Source organism: Papio anubis, chromosome 17 (assembly GCF_008728515.1).
Source record: "Papio anubis isolate 15944 chromosome 17, Panubis1.0, whole genome shotgun sequence".
Classification (NCBI taxonomy): Eukaryota; Metazoa; Chordata; class Mammalia; order Primates; family Cercopithecidae; genus Papio; species Papio anubis.
In genome coordinates this window covers 56314158-56334313 of record NC_044992.1, presented here as the reverse complement: position 1 = coordinate 56334313, position 20156 = coordinate 56314158, and the positions used below count along the sequence as shown (strand labels likewise).

The window sequence follows — 20156 nt, the reverse complement described above, 5'->3', positions numbered from 1 at the left end:
ACCCAGGCTGGAGTACAGTGGCACGATCTCAGCTCACTGCAACCTCCGCCTCTCGGGTTCAAGCAATTCTCCTGCCTTGGCCTCCTGAGTAGCTGGGACTGCAGGTGCGTGCCACCACACCCGGCTAATTTTTTGTATTTTTAGTAGAGATGGGGTTTCACCGTGTTAGCCAGGATGGTCTCAATCTCTTGACCTCATGATCCGCCTGCCTCGGCTTCCCAAAGTGCTGGGATTACAGGCATGAGCCACCACGCTCGGCCAGGATGTGCTGTTTTTCAAGGATTTTCATACAGGTGTAAGTTTGCCTATCGGAAATGTAGCAATTTCTTTTCTTTTTTTTTTTGGACACAGTCTCGCTCTGTTGTCCAGGCTAGAGTGCAGTGGTGCAACCTCCGCCCCCAGGTTCAAGTGATCCTCCCACCTGAGCCTCTCTGACTAGCTGGGACTACAAGTGCATGTCACCACGCCTGGCTGATTTTTGTATTTTTTGGTAGAGACAGGGTTTCACCATGTTGGCCAGGCTGGTCTTGAATTCCTGACCTCAACTGATCTGCCCACCTTGGCCTCTCAAAGTGCTGGGATTACAGACATGAGCCACTGTACCTGGCCTTGTGGTAGCAGTTTCTTACTCCCCACCGAGAATCTGAGAGAGGTCTGTTTTCCCTTACGTCAGCAAATGTAGGGTATTGTTAATGAGCATGACTGGCTTCTTCTCCATAGGTGGTCTCTGCTCAAATGCCACTCCTCAGGGAAGCTGTCCCTGACCTCCTCAGCCAAAACAGCCACCCCCATGTTCCCTCTGCCCATTACCTGCTTGATGTTCTTTGCAGCACTGATCACTCTCTGGAAGTATACTGTCTACATATTTACCTGTTTCTGCCTTTCTATTGTAAACCCGTGAGAGCCAGGCCCTGGCCTGACTTCTTCATGGCTCTGTCTGGACTATGAAGCCTAGTACATGATGTGTGCACATTATGTTTTTGTCACATAAATGGTATGTCCCAAAACCTTGGCCACCATCCTCTCCGGAAGCATGTTGACTTCTAACAGCATGTTTTATAGGTTGCTTATGGGTCTCACTCATTGTTTGCTTGTTTCCTCTAGCTCCCCTACTTTATGAATGAACTCACTCTGACGGAACTTGACATGGGCGTGGCTGTGCCAAAAATCCTCCAGGCCTTCAAGCCTTACGTTGATCACCAAGGTAACTCCGAACTGAGCATTCTATGAGTGTTAAAATATATCCTTTGCTGCAGATTCAGTACCATGATGGCTTTGTGTTTGGAGGGTGTTGAGGACTTTTTAAATCATCTGTTTCATGTTGAGTGTCTTTTTGTTCTTACCAATCATGGCCTTAAAACTGATTTGGGGCCGGGCATGATGGCTCATGCCTGTAATCCCAGCATTTTGGGAGGCCAAGGCAGGATGATCACCTGAGGTCAGGAATTCGAGGCCAGCCTGGCCAACATGGTGAAACACCATTTCTACTAAAAAAGAACAAAAATTAGCCGGGCGTGGTGGCAGGTGCCTGTAATCCCAGCTACCCAGGAGGCTGAGGCCGGAGAATCGCTTGAACCCAGGAGATGGAGGTTGCAGTGAGCCGAGATCGTGCCACTGGACTCCAGCCTGGGTGACTAAAGTGAGACTCTCTCAAAAAAAAAAAAAAAAAAAAAAAGATTTGGAATAGATCCAAGCTCCCGTCCTAAGTCTTCTAGTCTCTTGGTTATTATAGGGTCTCCTCCAGCCCAATGATGCCCACATGCCAGCTGATGGGGCCTGTGCTTTTGTGGGGGTTGCAGCCCTTGCCAGGGCATGAGGCAGTGGCTGGATTTCACTTCCGCTCACCTCTCATGGTCCTCACAGGCGCAGCTGCCCCAGCCCCAGCCCCTTGCCAGGAGCTGCCTCTCCTCACTTGTGTTCACATCCTTACCTCCCCTGACTTGTAGGTTCCAGATTTTTTGAGTTTCTTGTCTTCTGTCTTTACGTTCTTTGTTACTTCTAGTAGGTGCTCAGTACATGTTTGAGAAATGAAGACATACAGTATATTCAAAGGCAATATTTTGAGAGTAGGGCTCCCTGCTGGAGGAAAGGTCTCAGATTTGAGTTTTTAAACATGTCACTAACACATTATTTATGTCTGCTTTTGTGAGTGGGGGGTTAAAGAGCTGATCAGATTGTAGACAGTTTGCGTAAAATGATGATGATGATGATGTGAAGATTTGTATCTCTTATGTCACATAAACCATAAATATGGTTTTAAAAGGATCTTGACAGGGAAAATTTAGTACACAGGAGTTTGGTAAAAAAGGAATGAGCCAGGTAGGCCAGAATAGCCCATTAGCATGCAGAGAGAATTCTCACTGACGTTTTTACTGTAGCCTCCCTTGGCAAGTAAGCCTCTTTCCACTTCAACCATATTTACATTTTTCCTAAAATGGCTTAGGAACAAGGTAGGAGAAAAAATAATTATAGCTTTTCAAGAGAGTGATAGTTGTTTTGAAGTAAATGTTTTATAAAATTTGTAGAGTATGGAAGCTACTTTTCTCTCTGGCTGTATCAGATGGTTCTTGAATTGTGTTTAGTGAAATCAGTTTTTCTGCTGTTGTATTTGATGTAAATATGAAGAGATTTTTCTAGCACTATAGTTAGCAGCTCTAGCGTATCTCTCCAGCAGTATTTCAGCTGACAACCCATCCAGGTTTTTAGCATTATGTCAATTTCAGAAAGATAGACCAGGGTAGTATTTGCACATCCAGAGAAGTCCATCTAATTCTTGCATGTTGAGCTCACCTGTAACGCCTCAATTATGTCTACACCTTGATGAATCTGGGTGTGTCTAGGTTTGGGTTCACTGAAAGTAAAAGTAGAAAACATTTCAATTCTTGGCAAATGGCTTAACTAGAGTGTTTTTAACCCCATGCAAAATTGTAAAAGATGCATTGGCTGAGCGCGATGGCTCATGCCTGCAATCCTAGCACTTTGAAAGACCGAGGCAGGTGGATCACTTGAGGCCAGGAGTTCGAGACCAGCCTGGACAACATGGTGAAACCCCGTCTCTACTAAAAATACAAAAGTCAGCCGGGCATGGTGGTACATGCCTGTAATCCCAGCAACTTAGGAGGCTGAGGCACAAGAATAGCTTGAACCCAGGAGGCAGAGGTTGCAATGAGCCGAGATTGTGCCACTGCACTCCAGCCTGGGTAACAGAGCAAGACTCTGTCTTTAAAAAAAGAAAGAAAGAAAATAACAGAGCTTTAGAAATAAGATGAAGATGTAACCTTGGGCCCTAGTGTCATCCTGGTCTGTAATCCCAGCTACTCGGGAGTCTGAGGCCTGGGCACCAGAGCGAGACTGTCTCAAAAAAAAAAATCATGTATGTGTTCACTGCATAGCTAGCTAGCATCTTCACTCCATCAGTGTACAACTGCTACGTTTCTTCCTCTAACTCAGGTGGCCTCTCTATTCCGTTTTGCTCTTTGCCTCTTTAGAAATGTATAACAAGCTGGTGGATGATCAGCTAACACAAACCTCATGAGAGGCTTAAAGAAAGTGAATAATAAGTGTGCATGCTCTTTTTTCTAATGTGTTAGCAGCCTCTTATCTCAGGACTATCCTTTGCTGAATTTATAGAAATTTCCAAGGAGAGGGGAGCAGGGCCACAACCAGGCCCCTGTGGCTTTGAACTCTGCAGCCCCTCAGGGCAGCTTGGTCAGGCTTTGAGTAAAATTCACCAAACACCTAAGTGTCCAGCTTCTTAACTGTTCTTCTAGAGCAGGAGCTATGGTGAGACATTTCACTATATAGGTCAAAGCTTTGCCAGTTTTTAATCCATTTGAGGCTATTTAACTCCTTTCAGGGTATGTTTTTAGAGATTTGCCTGCTTGTGTAACAAGGGGGAAAATGGTATTAAAGAAACAATAAAGACATAAAGCCAGTAGGGTTTTCAAAGTCCACAAATGATACGTGTATGATGATAAAACAGAAATGACCATGAAAGAAATAAGCATTTTGGCCGGGCGTTGTGGCTCACGCCTGTAATCCCAGCACTTTGGGAGGCCGAGGCGGGCGGATCACGAGGTCAGGAGATCAAGACCATCCTGATTAACACAGTGAAACCCCGTCTCTACTAAAAATACAAAAAATTAGCCGGGCATGGTGGCAGGCGCCTGTAGTCCCAGCTCCTCGGGAGGCTGAGGCAGGAGAATGGCCTGAACCCAGGAGGTGGAGCTTGCAGTGAGCCGAGTTCACGCCACTGCACTCCAGCCTGGGCGATAGAGCAAGACTCTGTCTCAAAAAAAAAAAAAAAAAAAAAAAGAAAAAGAAATAAGCATTTTGGATTCCAGTGCTCTAAGGGGGAATCTTTCCTTTTAGTGAAATTTGAATCTGGGTGACAAGCAAACTGACTCTGAAAAGCAGAGCTCACCTTCCAGGGAAATGCGACCCAGGTGAAGGACGCCTTCACAGCTCTAAGGAGCACCACCTCCTATGGGATCCCCTCACGTTCTTTTTAAAAATATTTCCTGACTTGTGCTTGTTTGTTGGAGGCACATGCTCAGAAGGGATATTTTGGACCCAGCTGGTTGGATTATCCCGTCCTAGGGATGCTCTTCTTGAGGCAAGAGGTAGCACTGGTTTTGAGCACCAGCTCTGGACCCCTGACTGCCTGGTCCACAGCGCCATGGCCTCAAGCAAGCCCCTGAACCTCTTCACTTCCTCATCTGTCAAATAGGGATTCTTTTTTTTTTTTTTTTGAGATGGAGTTTCACTCTTGTCGTCCAGGCTGGAGTGCCATGGCACGATCTCAACTCACTGCAACCTCCATCTCCTGGGTTCAAGCGATTCTTCTGTCTCAGCCTCCCAAGTAGTGGGGATTACAGGCACCTACCACCATTACTGGCTAATTTTTATATTTTTTAGTAGAGAGGGGGTTTCTCCAGGTTGGCCAGGCTGGTCTTGAACTCCTGACCTCAGCTGATCCACCCACCTCAGCCTCTCAAAGTGCTGAGATTACAGGCATGAGCCACTGCGTCCGGTTCAAATAGGGATTCTTAAAGCACCTACTCCATAAGCTTGTCGTGAGGATTAAATGAGTCAATACAAAAAAGGCACTAGAACAGCATCTGGAGCAAGGAGGAGCTCTATGAATGCCAACTAAGAATTGTTATTATCATGGCTGCCTGGATGCTGCTGTTAGGGCGTTTAGCATGGAGGTGGCCATAGTGTCCAGTTGACCATCCTACAGATCAAAGCTGGCAGATCCTACTAGGATAAACAGGAAAAACAAAACAAAACAAAACACACAAAAAAACAGCATTCTTAGCTTTCATGGCCTTGCTGCTGTGAGAAGTAAAGTCTGTGGTTCTTCTGAATGAAATAGCACATGATGGCCATGTTGGCTTGTCCCTGTTCCAACACACACAACCTGTCTCAAGTGAAGTGAATGAGGTTAAATGACCACCTTTCCCAGAGCAGCCTCACTTCCCACCAAAGGCAGATGGCTGGATGATAGACAAGCTCTGTCCCTTAGAAACTGACTGTGCTCCTCCTACCTCAGCTCTGACGCCTCCTCACTCCACACACACCCTGGAACTAGCCCCTCTACCTGCGGGATATATATGGATTTCCTTTCTTTCCTTTAGGCCACACAGCAAAGTCCAGAAACCTGTGTATGTTACCCTTCCCCTACCAGACTGGCCTCCTCTACCCAGCCTTCATCCCTACCCTGGGCTGCCGCCTCCAGGGCCTGCCACTCAGCCAAACTCTTTCCAGTTATTTTATTAACTCCATTAGGGTAATGTTTGTTCATTCATTCAACAAATACTCATTGTGGGAAAATTGGAAATATTCAGGAAAGGTCAAAAGGAAAATATTACCCGTCATCCCGCCATTCAGAGAGAACCAGGGTTACCTTTTTAGTACATGTTTGGTGTATGCTCTCCAAATCTTTTTTCTTATGGCTAAACATTTAGAAAACATGGCTCTTTTTCAAAACCCTTGAAGAATTGGGCAGACTTGAAAGGGCAGTCAGCTTTGCCTTACTCCCCCCTGCCATGTTTGTATGAGCCAAAGCCCAGAGAGGGGTGACTTGCCCAGTTCAGCAGCAGCCTCACACTTCCAGCCTGTTCCATGGAGTCTAGGCCCGGTCAAAGGCTGCCCATGAGCACTGGCTGTACAGCCAGGTCACCTGTGTTTTGGGTCCTGCTCATACACCATTCAGCGGTACAACTGTGGGGAAGCCACTAACCACTCTATACCTCAGTTTCCCCATCTTTCAAGTGCTGGTGGCAGTGCTGCCCGCCTCGTTTGGGAGTGGTAGAGATGCAGTGTTACATGTAAAGCACTCGGAGCACGTGGCACATAGTAAGCATCAGCATTAGCTGCTGCCCTCCGGCCACTTTGTTAGTATTAATAAAATCATCCTGAAGAGGCTGGGTGGGGGCTGCTTCTGTCAGTAGGTTTTTATCTTCTGTGCCTGAGACCAGCGGTTTCAGAACAGGTGTCCACAGGTGTGTCAGCAGGGTCAGAATGAGCCAAGGATGCAGACCATAACCCCTCAGGCTTAGATGAATTCATTTCGTCTTCGGGATGTTTGCAGCATGAATCTAAAACTGAAAATAGCCACTGAGTGTCCACATAGACAGAGGACCCTATTGGGTTTTGCCTTGTTTCAGGATACCCAAATAACAGCCCAAATTTAGACTGAATACATAGATTCTATGGAAATATTACCATGTCCCACAGAAATAGAAACCTTGTCTGTCTCCAGAGTTGCCCTTAGTCATCTGGACTGATGTTGCAGACCTTAACCTCTGTGCCTGGTGCCTTCACGTCCAGTGTTCCAGACTGGATCCTACTGGGATCCACTACCTACGTGCCTGGTGCCTTCACATCCAGTGTTGGGACTGATGCTACTTTGCCACCTGAGTAATAACAGAAAACTGGAGCCAGAGCCAGTCATGACTTGCCCACTCCTCCTGCCACACCTGCTTCAAGAGCGACATTAGAGGGCAGCTACAGCCACTGGGGCTGCCTGGGCCTGAGCACCAAGGCAGGGCCATACTCTAGTGCACGAGGCTGATAGGAGTGGCTCCGACCAGATCGTGCTGCGGGACGAAAAACACTTAGTGTGGAAAGGGCTTAGTGTGGGAAGGGGAAATCATACCTCTTGTGGAACATGGGTTGGGTGGGGGACAGGGGACCCTGATTTGCAGCTTGTCAACCTTGAAGGGGTGGAGCTCTATTTCAGAGGACAGTTACAGGTAGATAAAGCTAAAAATGATGTCTGTCATCAAAGACACATCCACACACAAGGAACTGCTAATTTTCTGTAGTATCTGAATGAGCGATATGGCACTGGTCTCTTTGCCAGGAGCACAACAGTAACTGGTGTGTTTTTCCCAGAGCTGAATAACTCCAACATCTGTTCTTGATAATATGTTATCAAATGTTCCATTTTAAGAAGTTTTGTTCTTTGGATGCCAAATATTGACTTTCATAGTGAAATCAGCTATTAATAGTTACAGGTAGAAGGAAATGGAGGAGAAAATAATGTGAGGACCAAGCTCAGGTGTGCAGGGTTTTGGTTCCCTTAACTACTCCCAAGCAGCAGGTGCCCTGTCAAGCCTACTCCAGTGAGACAGATGCCTAAATAGTAATAAAACAGTGAACCGCTGTGTGAGATTATTAGATTCACCTGGCCATAGGAGGCCTGAGGCCATGGGGTCTGTTAACTAGAAAACCAGGCCGAAGGCAGAAGAGCATCTTGTAGTTGTGGCCACTCCTTGTCTGTGGGGACAAATGCAAAGGCATTTTATGATATCATCTGGCATCATGGTCTGAGCTGCACCAGCTGGCCTAGGCCACTTTGATTTTCCTTCAGACATACACTTCCTGAGGGCAGGGGTTCATCTCAGTGCTTTTGGCTGATATCGTACATTAAGAATGCATACACGCTTTTTGGTGGAATAAGCTGTAATTTTTGCCACAGTGTCTCTGCATAGTGGTGGTGGTGGTAATTGATCCTGCCCCCATGAAACTGAAGAGTGGAAAAACAGCATCTGAGCCCCTTCCAGGTCCTTGTACACATACTAAGTCTTATTTCATTGTCACTCGTGTTGTTGCATGAAGTGCCAGGGTTTTTGTTTTGTTTTGTTTTTCTTCTTATGAGACAGAGGCTAGAGTGCAGTACAGCGATTGTGGCTCACTGCACCTCCACCTCCCAGGCTCAAGCCATTCTCGTGCCTCAGCGTCCCTAGCAGCTGGGACTACAGGTGCGCACCACCATGCCTAGCTAATTTGTGTAGTTTTAGTAGAGACAAGGTTTCACCATGATGGCCAGGCTGGTCTTGAACTCCTGGCCTCAAGTGATCCGCCTGCCTCAGCCTCCCAAAGTGCTGGGATTACAGGCGCAAGCCACTGTACCCAGCCTGAAGTGCCAGTTTTATAGGGGCCCGTTAATAATTGGGTGCCACTGGTTACCACTGGATAACCTCTCAACATGATGTGGAAGAGACCTTTCGTATGCGTGCCTCCCGCCCCCTTTCCCAGAGAACCTCTCAGGACTGCCTGCCTTACTCCTGTTTAAAGGCATCAAAAATTGTCCCGCTCCTCAATTTCTGGTTTTGTTCTTGAGCACCAGCCAGGGCACATGGTTATAGAAAGTATTTTCAGTGAAATGCCTATAGCTAAGTCTTACCATTTGTCAAGAGTACAAAAGAAAGGGCCGTGTAACTGCATTCCTCTAGATTAAGTAGCATTTAGCTGGGTTACAGGGGAAGATGCTGCTCATGGGGTCGAGTGTGTCCCCGTGTGCTCATTGTTGCCACGTTAGTCCCCAGGGGGAGACGACCTTTCTAGTAACTGTTAATTTCATCTTGCAGTCTTGCAAGGCAGGGGCCTCCTGACTCACCCGCCACATAACCAGCTGGTCTTTGCTCCAAGTTTTGGGAGTTGCCCGCGTCTCCAGGTTTTCAGGTCAAGTTCTGCCTGCTGAGTCATTGTTACAAAAGCAAATTTTTCTTACACTTAATGCTAAAGTAGTCTTCTTACCCTCATCGGAATGCAAGCACCTCATATTGGAGTCATTTGTTGGAATATTTATTTACCATTCATGTCTGCTTTTAAAAGTTCTTAAACCATTCCCAGGCCAGGTGCGGTGGCTCACACCTCCCAAAGTAATCCCAGCACTTTGGGAGGCCAAGGCAGGCGGATCACTTGAGCTCAGGAGTTTGAAATCATCCTGGGCAACGTGGCAAAACCCCATCTCTACCAAAAATGAAATATATATATATATATTAGCTGGGCATGGTGGCGCATCCCTGTGGTCCCAGCTACTCGGGAGGCTGTGGTGGGAGGATCACTTGAGCCTGGGAGGCGGAGGTTGCAGTGAGCCAAGATCTTACCAGGTGGCACTCACCCAGCCTGGGTGGAGAGTGAGACCCCATCTCGGGGAAGAAAAAAGTTCTTAAAGCATTCTTGACTCCTTCATATTTTTATGAGTGCCAGGGCTGAGCAGGGCCCTGTGGGTGGGTCTCATGAGGCATATTCAGTGTTTAAAACAGACCACTCCCCCAGGCAGAGGCTCAGTCAGATGCCCAAGTCTCATCCTCAAATATCAGGCTCCGTGGCTTCCCAGTACAGTCTCTTCCCTGGCAACAGCAGCAAGGGAGACTGGAGCAAGAAGTAAGGGTGGGCTGGTGAAGGCAGAAAAAGGGAGGCTGCCTGGTCAGACTGTGCCAGGTGCCAGGGTGTACACAGCCCTCCCTGGAAGAGGCAGTATAGGTCTCCTTGGTGCAGACGAGGGGACTGATGCCACAGAAGTGAAGAAACTTCCAGTGAAACGTAAGCCCCAATCTATGTGACTGGGCTCCTTGCTCTTCCCTGGGCCTTCCTCCAGCCCCCCAGCTCCTGGCAGGGACACTGGACCACACATCATTGGGTGGAATGTCCCCGTGACTGGGGCGTGAGCCAGCAGTTTACCAAGCCTAAATCCATATCTCTTCATTTAAAAAACAGACTAGCAAAACTTTCCATTTTGTAAGAAGTATAATTCTGGTGCCTTTAATATGTCAGTTTGCAAAGGCAATGCATACTATTAATATTTATTGGAAACTTGACTAGAATTTTCAAAAGAAACTATTATGTTTGGATGTATATAGTAACTAGGTAGTTTGAATCTATTAATTCTCAAAGCTGGAAATACTATACAACAATAAATATCTTCTTGTTTTTTTACATTGAGTTTAAATCTATTAATATTAGCCTTTTGCTGTAATCCCCTTTCTCCTGAAGTGCTTAAAAACTAAATTCCTTTATTAAAGCAGATATACCCTTTATTTCCAGTAATAGTACCTTTGAAGAGCAAGCTAATTAATTCTTTTTAACTGCTTAATGTAAACAAGAAATACAGCAGTTTTGTGAGTGTTGCTACAAAGAAGATAATCACAGTTGATCTCCATATCACTTAATTAAACCAGGTCATTCATGGAAAATAATTACCTTCAATTATGGTAAAAAGAATTTGTTGAACACAGAATGGAAATCATCCTGCCTTTAGTGAGGAATGACGCTGTTAGTGCTGGTTGGGGCTAAGCAGTGCTTTTATCTGAGGTGGTGGCTGTGTAGGGGATGGGCTGTTTACTGTAATAGCTTGAAAACAACACTGTATGTGAACAGTGGTTTTAGATTAATTTCCTTTTAGATGTTGTCATTTGTCATGTGAGGATCTATAAAAGTTTATTAACATTTAAACACCCACTTAAAGGATCACATTTTGATAGAAAGTCCGTGAGGTCTTCTGGAGCCCTGAGTCTGAAAAATCACAGAAAAATACTTGACAAATCATAGAATCCTCAAGTAGAAGAGGGTCATGAGATAAACCCTGTTTGCATTTTAAACCGTTGGTCAGCGGCCATCCCAGTAAAATTCCATGAAGCTACAAACCTTTTAGATATGATCTCATTGGCGTAATATCTTTCCTAAGGAGCTGATTTTTAGCTTAAGGTACAAAGTAATTACCCAGTTGTATCTGGATAATCCTGGGAATTGAAAGTTAATTCTTTGGTTCCCATTTGTCACTCTTCCTGTTAAATCTGAGCCAATTTCTATGTCCCACTCCCAATACTGGAGAATTTTAAGAAAGAGTGGTTCTTATATGTGTCTTTAAAGAACAACCCAGCTTACAGTGAAGTCTTAGCACTTCCCTTCTGCCTCATAACTGGCTGGGCATCAGCATGCCTTGTCCTGGCTTTGCCCTAGGTCAAGCCATTTTCTTCTGCTGGGCATATATCTTCTTACTAAATACAAGGAGATTTTAGAAGCCAGAGCATGGGACCCTTCCAGTGCTGACTTGTGCACTGAATTCCCCAGGACTGTGTTAATGGGTCCTGAGATGCTGGCTGTTTACCAGGGGCTCGATCTATTCCATGACCTTTTCTCATGTGTGTCGATGACATAGTGCACGCTCAGTCCTCTTCTTACCTAGATTAGTAGACAGACGATACATGGACTTTCAATATGGTGCCTACTTAGATATTTTTAAATGTAAGTTTTTATACTGTCATTTATAGTCATGTGTTTTTTTGGGGGAAAAAAACCTTCTGTTTTTTCACCATTTCTCCAGGACTCTGGATTGATTTGGAAATGTCCTACAATGGGTCCTTTCTGATGACTCTCGAGACCAAAATGAATTTGACCAAACTAGGTAAAGAGCCTCTTGTTGAAGCCCTGAAGGTTGGAGAAATTGGCAAAGAAGGGTAAGGGGCTATATATGAATTTACTAAATCAATCCTGGGACACCAGCCTCTCCCTCCAGCCTTTGAGAAGCAGGTTTGATGTGTAGGGGCCCCTGGATGTTGAGTGAGCTTCTGTGTAAGTGCTCCTGGACCACAGCGTTACAGGGAATGGTTTCCTAGTCTCATCCCCAGCGGCCTGTGACTTCCCAACCCAGCTCAGCTGTGACAGTGCCTTTGACCTCAGTGCTGGTGGTGGTACACATGGAATTGGTTACCCAGAAAGCATCACTGACTCAGACAAGCAGGGCAGACTCATCCGAGCAATAAAATGATCCTCGAATGGAATCATTAAGATCCTTCCGGTCATAAACAGCAATATGTGGAGCAGGCTGAATCTACCTGCTTTAATCACAAAGTCAGAATTACTTATAATTAGATGATTGATTTTGTAGCACAGAGGGTGCTCCTAAAGTGTTTTGAGAAGCATTTTCCCTAAATAATACAAAGTTGACTTGCCTAGTAAATCCCTTTCTTTGTAGATAGCATATCTACTGCCTAGGGTTTGTCTGATTTAGTAAATATTCCAAAATTGTGAGGTAATTCATGAAGCTCAATTTTTTTTTCCTTCTTAAATGCGTAGACTAGATAAGCTGGAACTTTTACATCCTACTCTCCTTAAAAATGACTGCTCTGACTATAAATTTAAATTATATTGTTGTTTTTACCATATTAAAAATGTTGACTAGAGGCTGCTTCTCACATCTTTAGCCCTTTGCATAGAATCAACAGTATGATGACACGAAAATGTCACAAGGAGCTACCTCCTCGGGGTCTAAATATAAGATACTGGCTCTTAGACTTTTGCTTGGTTCTGGTACTGACCTAATGCTTATATTCATGCTTGTGGTAATAGCAGATTAGAGAGCTGGGTTATACATTTGAGAATATTCTTTTACTTAGATTATTCTGATTTATGCAAGTTACTTAATGAAATGTTTCTATTTTTAATAATTGGAGAATTTTACCAGCTATATGCAGTCTAACCTGTGTCTGTGCTATTTTCCTTTCATTTTTCTATTTGTTAAAATATGTTTGGATTCGGCAATCTGTGGATTTATATTTTCTGGTGAGTGTGGTATTTATCAACTCTCCACATAGCATTTCATACCCTGTAACTTCTGAGTCTTGTTTGATCCCATGTGAAACCATGAGGAAACCTGTCTTTTCATCACGTTCTTGGACATAAAGGCACAGTTCGTGAGCCTGAGAGAACCCAGACCAGGAGTAGTTAAGAGGCTTTCCTGACAGGGAAAGTCTTACAGACTTCCCCAATTTGAATTGCTGGAGTCCTGATCTAGTCAGACTCAATTCCTGGTCCTGCTGTCCCCACCCCACCCCCACGCATAGCCGAGCACAGTAAACCCAGCTCATGACTGTGGACAGAGTTGCAGTACCGGCTGCCTAGAACATGAAGCACCTGAGGCAGAAGCAGTCTTGAAAATGAGTTCTAATAAAAAGGGAGTGTGGCGGAGCAGCCTCGGGCAGATGTGTTTGTGCAAGGAGCCCTTTCTAGAAACAGCCCCATGTAGGCACAGAGGTGCAGGGACTCCATTGCAAAGGGGGTCTTGGGCACGAGGGGTGGCAACCAGGCCGGTCCCTGATGTGCGTGCCACATAGGCGTCCACATTCACTGCTATTCCTGCAGCCCTCATGGCCTAGTTTCAAGTTCATAAACTCTGGCCGATCAGAGGATGGACGTGTTTCTGGAAAGCTGTGCTTCTCTAGACTGAGTGAAAAAAAAATCCTCTGCTTTAGGAATGTGATGGTATTATATTTCACTTATATTTCTAAAGTACTTTTTTTTTTTCTTTGAGAGTCTGTTATAAAATGTTTTGCTTCTTCCTGTGAGGGTGTTAAATTATATGTTGATGTGTAATTGGCTGTCATTTGGTTTTAAAAGTAAGGAGGAGTACAATCCAAAAGCACTTCATTTGGGAGAAAAGGGTGGAAAAATGGACCCTTACCCCTTTTTTTCAGAAAGAATCCCTTCGGGAACCTGAGAGCACTGGGTGCTTCTTTCTGAAAATGCTTCCACATACACCATTTGGCTCACAGTTTCTAGGAGCATTGTGAACCTCTGAAAGCCCATCCGTGGTTAAGAACCTAATCCCAGAAGTGATTCCAGAATTCACTTCACTTCCTCAGTCGTGAGGTTTATGGAATCACCATGGGGCTTAGTAGCAGAGAAGGGACAGGAGTCAGCATATGTAGTAGGTGTTTGAAGCGCGTGATCTTTGGAACTGACATCTTCCTTAATATTAAACCTCCAAAGTGCAGAACGTCTGAAGAATTGGCCAGCAGCAGCCCTTTCCTCCAGGCCCTCCCTTCAGCCTGTGGCCGCCTGTCCAGGGCCTCACTCCACATCAGGGTCTGCTTCCTGGTGTCCTGCCTGGCAGGGCCTCGGCTTCGTCTCACTGCTTTTTTCAGTCCCTGTTCAAGTGTGCAAATGATTGTGCTCTTGCGGAGTCTCTGAGGAGATGCTGCTCAACCTGTGAGATGTCCTCCTTACTGGTAGGAAGTTTGTTCACCTTTAGTTAGCACCCTGAGGGTGAGACTGAGATTGAAACCTGTGTAGCTTTGCCCTAGCAAAGTCTCTTCCCTTTGAAATGTATGTCTGCTGTATTTTCATGGGCATTTTTCCTTTAGTCTTTTCATTTCCCAAATAGTCCTTTTGTCGCACACTGCAGGTAACATAACTTTTGGGCAGTACGGCATTCAGATGGCATTGAGATAGTGAGCTGAGCAGCATCTACTTTAGGAACTGCCCTGCAGAGGGCCAGAATGAGTTAGTAAAGGGAGCGCTCTGCCTCTTGGGTGGCCTTTAAATGAAAAGTGGCATGGGAATGAAGTGTTTCCTATAAGGCACTTGGCCTCTTACTGCTCCACCACTGCAGTCTGGGCCCTTTGTACAAGTCCCCAAGTCAGAAGTTGGCCCCATCTGACCCCTTTTGGGTCACTAGTCCACATCTACCCCAAACCACCCTTCTGCCCCCAGGCCCCTGGTGTTCTAGGCACTGAGTGCTTGCAGTTTACACTGTGACTGTCTAGTTTGTGGGTGTGTATGCACATGTGTGCCTGTGGCAGGTGTATGGAACTGATTTTCTCAAAAGAAAATTAGTACATTCTTGAGTGTGGTCCCCCTCAAAGCAAACATCTCACAGGCCTTCTTAATTTAATTATGCATCCTTCATTGAAAGCATTTTGGGGGCTGCTTTTTACAATTGCCTCCAGAGTCCGTGACATTCTTTTAGCTAACCTGAGTAACAGCAAATTGTCCTGCTTTGTAGATGGTTTGGACCTTTGAGAAATTGCTAGAAGTCCTCAGAGGTGATGGTGGTTATGAGACCAAGAAATAAAATATTTGGTCTAAGAGTATCAGTGATAAAATAATTCACTTTTTCTTATATATCTGACGTTTCCAAAAGATTTTTGGCAGAAGGAACATAACTGGAATAAGCCTTTTAAGGTGTCTCTTTGAAAGGATATCACACTCATCTGGAATTCTGAGGTGTGTTTAAAACAAGTAGGCTGATTACATTCCAGCACATCTTCTACAAGGAAGTGTGGTATATCTCTCTCTGAAGTTCATGCTGAGATCATAAAATGCATGTTCAGTTATAAAAGTGAATATCAGGCAAACACTGGGCTACACTTACAATACCTAAGTATTGGATGCCACATAATACCGCCCCCAGTGTGGAGAGCAGAGGTACCACTCGGTCAAAATCAGATTTCACATCATCTGATCTGCTTGAAGTGTACAGCGTTACCTAAAGTGTTCACTTCAAGCCACAAAATTTGTCCTGTTCTGTGACCTGCAGAGGATTAGCTTGGTAACCTGAGAGTTTGCCACAGCGCTCAGCCTCTGGCATCTTCTGCCCAGGGTTGGAGCTGCCAGATGATATGCCCCGGTGGGGACACAAGGAGCGGTGGCTCAGCAGATCTCACTGGGGTCCCAGAGCTTGCAGGCAGCCTTTTGTGCTTTGTGCGTGAGGAGCAGGCTCCTTGTGCTGTGGGGACAGATTCCACGCCTGGCAGCACGAGATCAGAGAGCCTCAGGCACTGCCATCCTGCTGATGGAGAACTCCGATGCTCTTCTGAGAGGGGTGTGTGATCTTTGGGGATTTACATCTCTGGCTTTCCCCACCCAAGACCCAGTTTAGGCTTTCATGGGAATCACATTTTGCTATATACATTTTAAATATAAGATTCCTGTGAGGGCTGCCTAACCACAGCACACTCTGATATGACTCTGCAACCAGCGGATACACATAAGCATTTCCTGGACCAGCCAGGCCTTTGGTGGAAGGAGGAAGAGCCAGTTAGGTGCTGTCCCGTGGTCAGGGACAAGAGGCTTTTGTTTCTGCAGAGGGAGTTTCCCTTTAATGTGGAAGTTCAGCCTGTTGGCTGGAGCGCTGGCTCTAATGTTTCAGAGTGCTGTTGACGAGGAGCTGTGTGTCCTGCCAGGGAGGACACAGTCCGGGTCCTCTTACAGCCGGCTCCTGTTTCCAGGGTGGAGGTTTCAGTCCTGCCCTCCCAGTGCATAGTGCTGGGGCCATTGCTGGGCCTTCAGTTCCACACTGGCATGTGTGCTGTGCCCTTGGGTGCCTTTGGCTCCTGTTGGTTAGGAGATAACTGTCCCAGTGGGCCTCTGGTGGCCCAAGGACAGCGTCAGGAAAACCAAAGGACTGCAGCTGCAGGGAGATAGGCCCTGAGCCCCACTGCCTTCCCTTGTCCATGTAATTGTGTCGTCAAAAATCCAATGAGCAGCCTCTGCTTGGTGACCATTTGGCTGTGTAATAGTGTTCAGAGACTACTCTGTCCCTAGTTCATTTTGTCCCATTTAAGTCTCTGGACTCAGACACAGCCCTGCCAGTACTTTCTGAAGCAGAGCCACAGTCCAGGGAGGAACCTGCTTTCTGTAGGCCCAAGGCTCAGCCCAGAAGCCCCCAGGTCCCCTCTGAGAGGAACTGGACCCCTCACCTCTGCGGGTAATCCAGCAACCCCACACCTCTGGAACTGAGCATCCGCCCTGGAGAGTTGAGTGAGGGACACAGCTCTCCCATGAGGCTTTCCCTTACTTCAGTCAAAGGAATGGTCTTTAGTTGTGTAATTTTCCAGAAAATTTCCTGGGTTCTCATGTCAGTTGCTTCCTAGAGCCTCCTGAGACTTGTGTGTGTGTGTGTGGTTGTTGGCTTTTTCTGTGACTTTCAGGAGATAGGGCAGGTGTGGAGTGAAATATGTAATTTCACTGGAAAGGACGCATGAGTCAAAACTAACTTGGAGGGGAACTAAGCCAGAAAGCATCAGAGTTGCTGAACTAAGCCAGAGCCAAGGGACTTGCCTCAACATCCCATCATCAGTGAGAAGTGGCCATGTCACCAGTATAAGCTGTCACCTCACCCTTGCAACCATCTGCTCTTTCTGTTCATCCTCCCACGTGGCTCCCGCTGCACTGCTGATTGAAATCACTGCATTTTATGTGTGCATCACACTCCCACCACCTGTCCTCTGACGCATGCTCAAAAGCAACCTCTTCTGGGCCCAAGTCCTCTGTGGTCCTGTCAGAGGCCTTGGCATTGAAGAGTGTCCTGAGCATCTGCGCTGATCCAAGGATTCTTGGATTGGACCTCTTCTGTTTTGGGTGGGTTGGAGAGAATGACGAGGTATAGTAAGTTACATCCCAACCCTGTTGTGGTTGAGTGTGTGTGCATGGGTGTGTGTATTCTCTTTCTAAGCAGAGCTTGGGTGAGGGCAGGCAGTGGTGGTGACTCTCTCTCTGTCCAGTTGCAGGCCCCGGGCATTCTGTCTGGCAGACAGCGATGAGGAATCCTCCAGCGCTGGCTCCTCCGAGGAAGACGATGCCCCAGAGCCCAGCGGGGGAGACAAACAGCTCCTCCCAGGGACTGAAGGGTGAGTGGATCAGTGCTTCTGTGCCTCTGAGTCTCCAGGGATCAGGACAGCAAGTTAGGAGTGAGCCTTGTTTCCCTTCCTTCCTCTGTGATCTTCCTTCCGCTTTCATGTTGAGTAGATGGTTTTGTAATATCCCGGGTCAGTGGTCTGTTTAAATTCCAGGCACCCACGTGAAAAGCTTTCCTTACTAAAATGGCTTTCTGGTGCTGTTTGATTAAATAATAGAGAAGTTGAGGGGCGTGCTGATGATGAAAAGCATCGCCCTGAGCCTTTAGAAGGAGGGAAGCACACGCCCCCTCCCCCTGGAGCCAGCGGAGAGCCTCCCTCCCCTCAGCTTCAGCTGGAGTGCATTTGCTTCTGTTGAGCTGCAAGTTCCTGCAAAGCAGAAACGTTCAGATGATTTTCTTTGGCGAATTTTGAAAGCGCTGATAACTAAGCTGATCTTTTGGATCATGAACTTCATTTGGAGGGGGACACTCTGCCTGTTATTTGGGCTGTGAAATGATCAAAGTGCTTAAACAGCCTATCCACAAGGATCTTTTAATTACGTAAAGTGACTTGAAGAAACTAAGATTATAAGGAACCAAATAATTCAGAAACTTTTATAAGGAAAAACCAACCTATTCACTTTTGAAATCCTACAGGGGATGAGAATTCAGATGTTTGAGGAGTTGGTGCCAACGTTTGTGTGTATTATTTAGTCGAGCTGCTTGACCTACTTAAGAATGATTGCTTTTCCCTGAACACATACTATTCCTCATATTCTGGAACTGTGGGGGATTTTAAAAAGCAAATATCCTTTCTTCTGAGGGCAGTCTCATGGTACATGTAACCTGATACCACAGCTTATTTTCTTGGCCTGTGAGCACGTCAGCTTGGTGTAGCATTTTGTTTTCTTGAGATGGCGTCTCACTTTGTCACCCAGGCCTGGAGTGCAGTGGCACGATCATAGCTTACTGCAGCCTCAACCTTCTTGGCTCAAGTGATCCTCCCACTTTAGCCTCCCGAGGAACTGGGACTACAGGTGCACACCAGCACTCCTGGCTAATTTTCTGGTTTTTTTTTTGTAGAGATGGGGGTCTCACTGTGTTGCCCAGGTTGCATTTTTCTTTAAGAAGTTCCAAGCCCTTTGAAAAGTAATTGTCACTCAGGGTAGCCATGTGATACCACCTAAAGACAGTCTGTTAATTACCGATTTGTTTCCTATTGATGCAGCATGATTTGTTACTTGCTGCATGGAGATTATGAGATTGATATGTCATTGGATTTCTGTCTGGTATTGGAGTAGTGTAAAAGAGGACAGGTGAGAAACCTCTGCATGAGGACTTTGTCCAGCTCTCCATTGTCAACATTTGGGCTGTTTCAGACATTTACACCTTCTCTAAAGTAGTAGTTCTCAACTGGGGGTGATTTGGCCCCCCCAGAGGACATTTGCCGATGTCTGGCGACATTTTTTATTGTCATAACTAGGGGAAGTGCTACTGGCATCTGCTAGGTAGAGACCAGGGATGCTGCTGAACACCCTGCAACGCACAGGATGCCCCCAACCCCAACACAGAATCACCCTATCCAAAACATCAAGTAAGGGGAACAAAGAGCCACAGGATTTTGTCTGTGAAAGAGTGAAGTTCATGCTAACCGCCCTTTGTGTTCCACATTTGAAGGTACGTTGGAGGTCATCGAACAAGTAAGATTATGAGGTTTGTTGATAAAATTACCAAGTCAAAATATTTCCAAAAAGCAACAGAAACAGAGTTTATTAAAAAGAAGATCGAAGAAGTCTCCAACACACCCCTGCTGCTCACTGTTGAAGTACAAGAATGTAGAGGAACCTTGGCGGTCAACATTCCACCACCCCCGACTGACCGAGTATGGTGCGTAGAGGGCCCTCAGGGACAACAAGTGATTCCTCTTATTGCATGGCCACAAAAGTCCCAGACTGCTTAACCTTGAGGTTATGGAAAGTACCACATCTCCCGGGCAGAAGCACTTCCAAACATTTTTCATGGGACCTTAATATTAGTTGCAAATCTGATGGTACTTTCTTCTGTGAGTGGTGAATTCACGTTCAAGAATTCATCTTCACATGGTAGGAAAAGTTAATACATGAAGTTTATGAGATAAGCTGTTTCTATTCTTGGTCTTCCTCCTCTGGAAAGCCAACTGTTCTGCCAGTAATAACAGCTGTCATTTGTAGATAGCGCCTTTATTCTCTGCCTGGCCCTGGTTGTAATTGCATTACCTGATTAGTCCTCATAGCATCCTGTTGAGGTCGATGCCATTATTATCCCTACTTTAAAGATGGGGATCACACGTCCAACAGAGTCTGGGAAGTTAGGGAGACTTCCTGAGTTAGGCCTCGATGCTGAGGAGTCAGGAGCATGTGCCTCTGGTGTCTGAGGACTTGATTATCAGCACCAGCTGCATGTTAAAATCACCTGGGGAAGTGCT

The 20156-nt window shown here is 46.0% G+C and overlaps 1 protein-coding gene across 9 annotated transcripts in view; it reads left to right on the top strand.

The window, feature by feature from the left end:
* The window catches only part of TEX2 (testis expressed 2), a 125261-nt gene that overhangs the window by 99941 nt on the left and 5164 nt on the right, over positions 1–20156 (top strand). For 6 of the 9 annotated variants that reach the window (XM_031657687.1, XM_031657685.1, XM_031657682.1 and 3 more), the window contains exons 7-10: positions 1105–1204; positions 11621–11753; positions 17580–17705; positions 19370–19579. In XM_031657687.1, the coding sequence (XP_031513547.1) occupies positions 1105–1204; positions 11621–11753; positions 17580–17705; positions 19370–19579 (569 nt within the window). The remainder of the gene's footprint in view (positions 1–1104; positions 1205–11620; positions 11754–17579; positions 17706–19369; positions 19580–20156) is intronic. The other 3 variants (XR_004179481.1, XM_031657688.1, XR_004179482.1) reach the window with 3 other exon arrangements.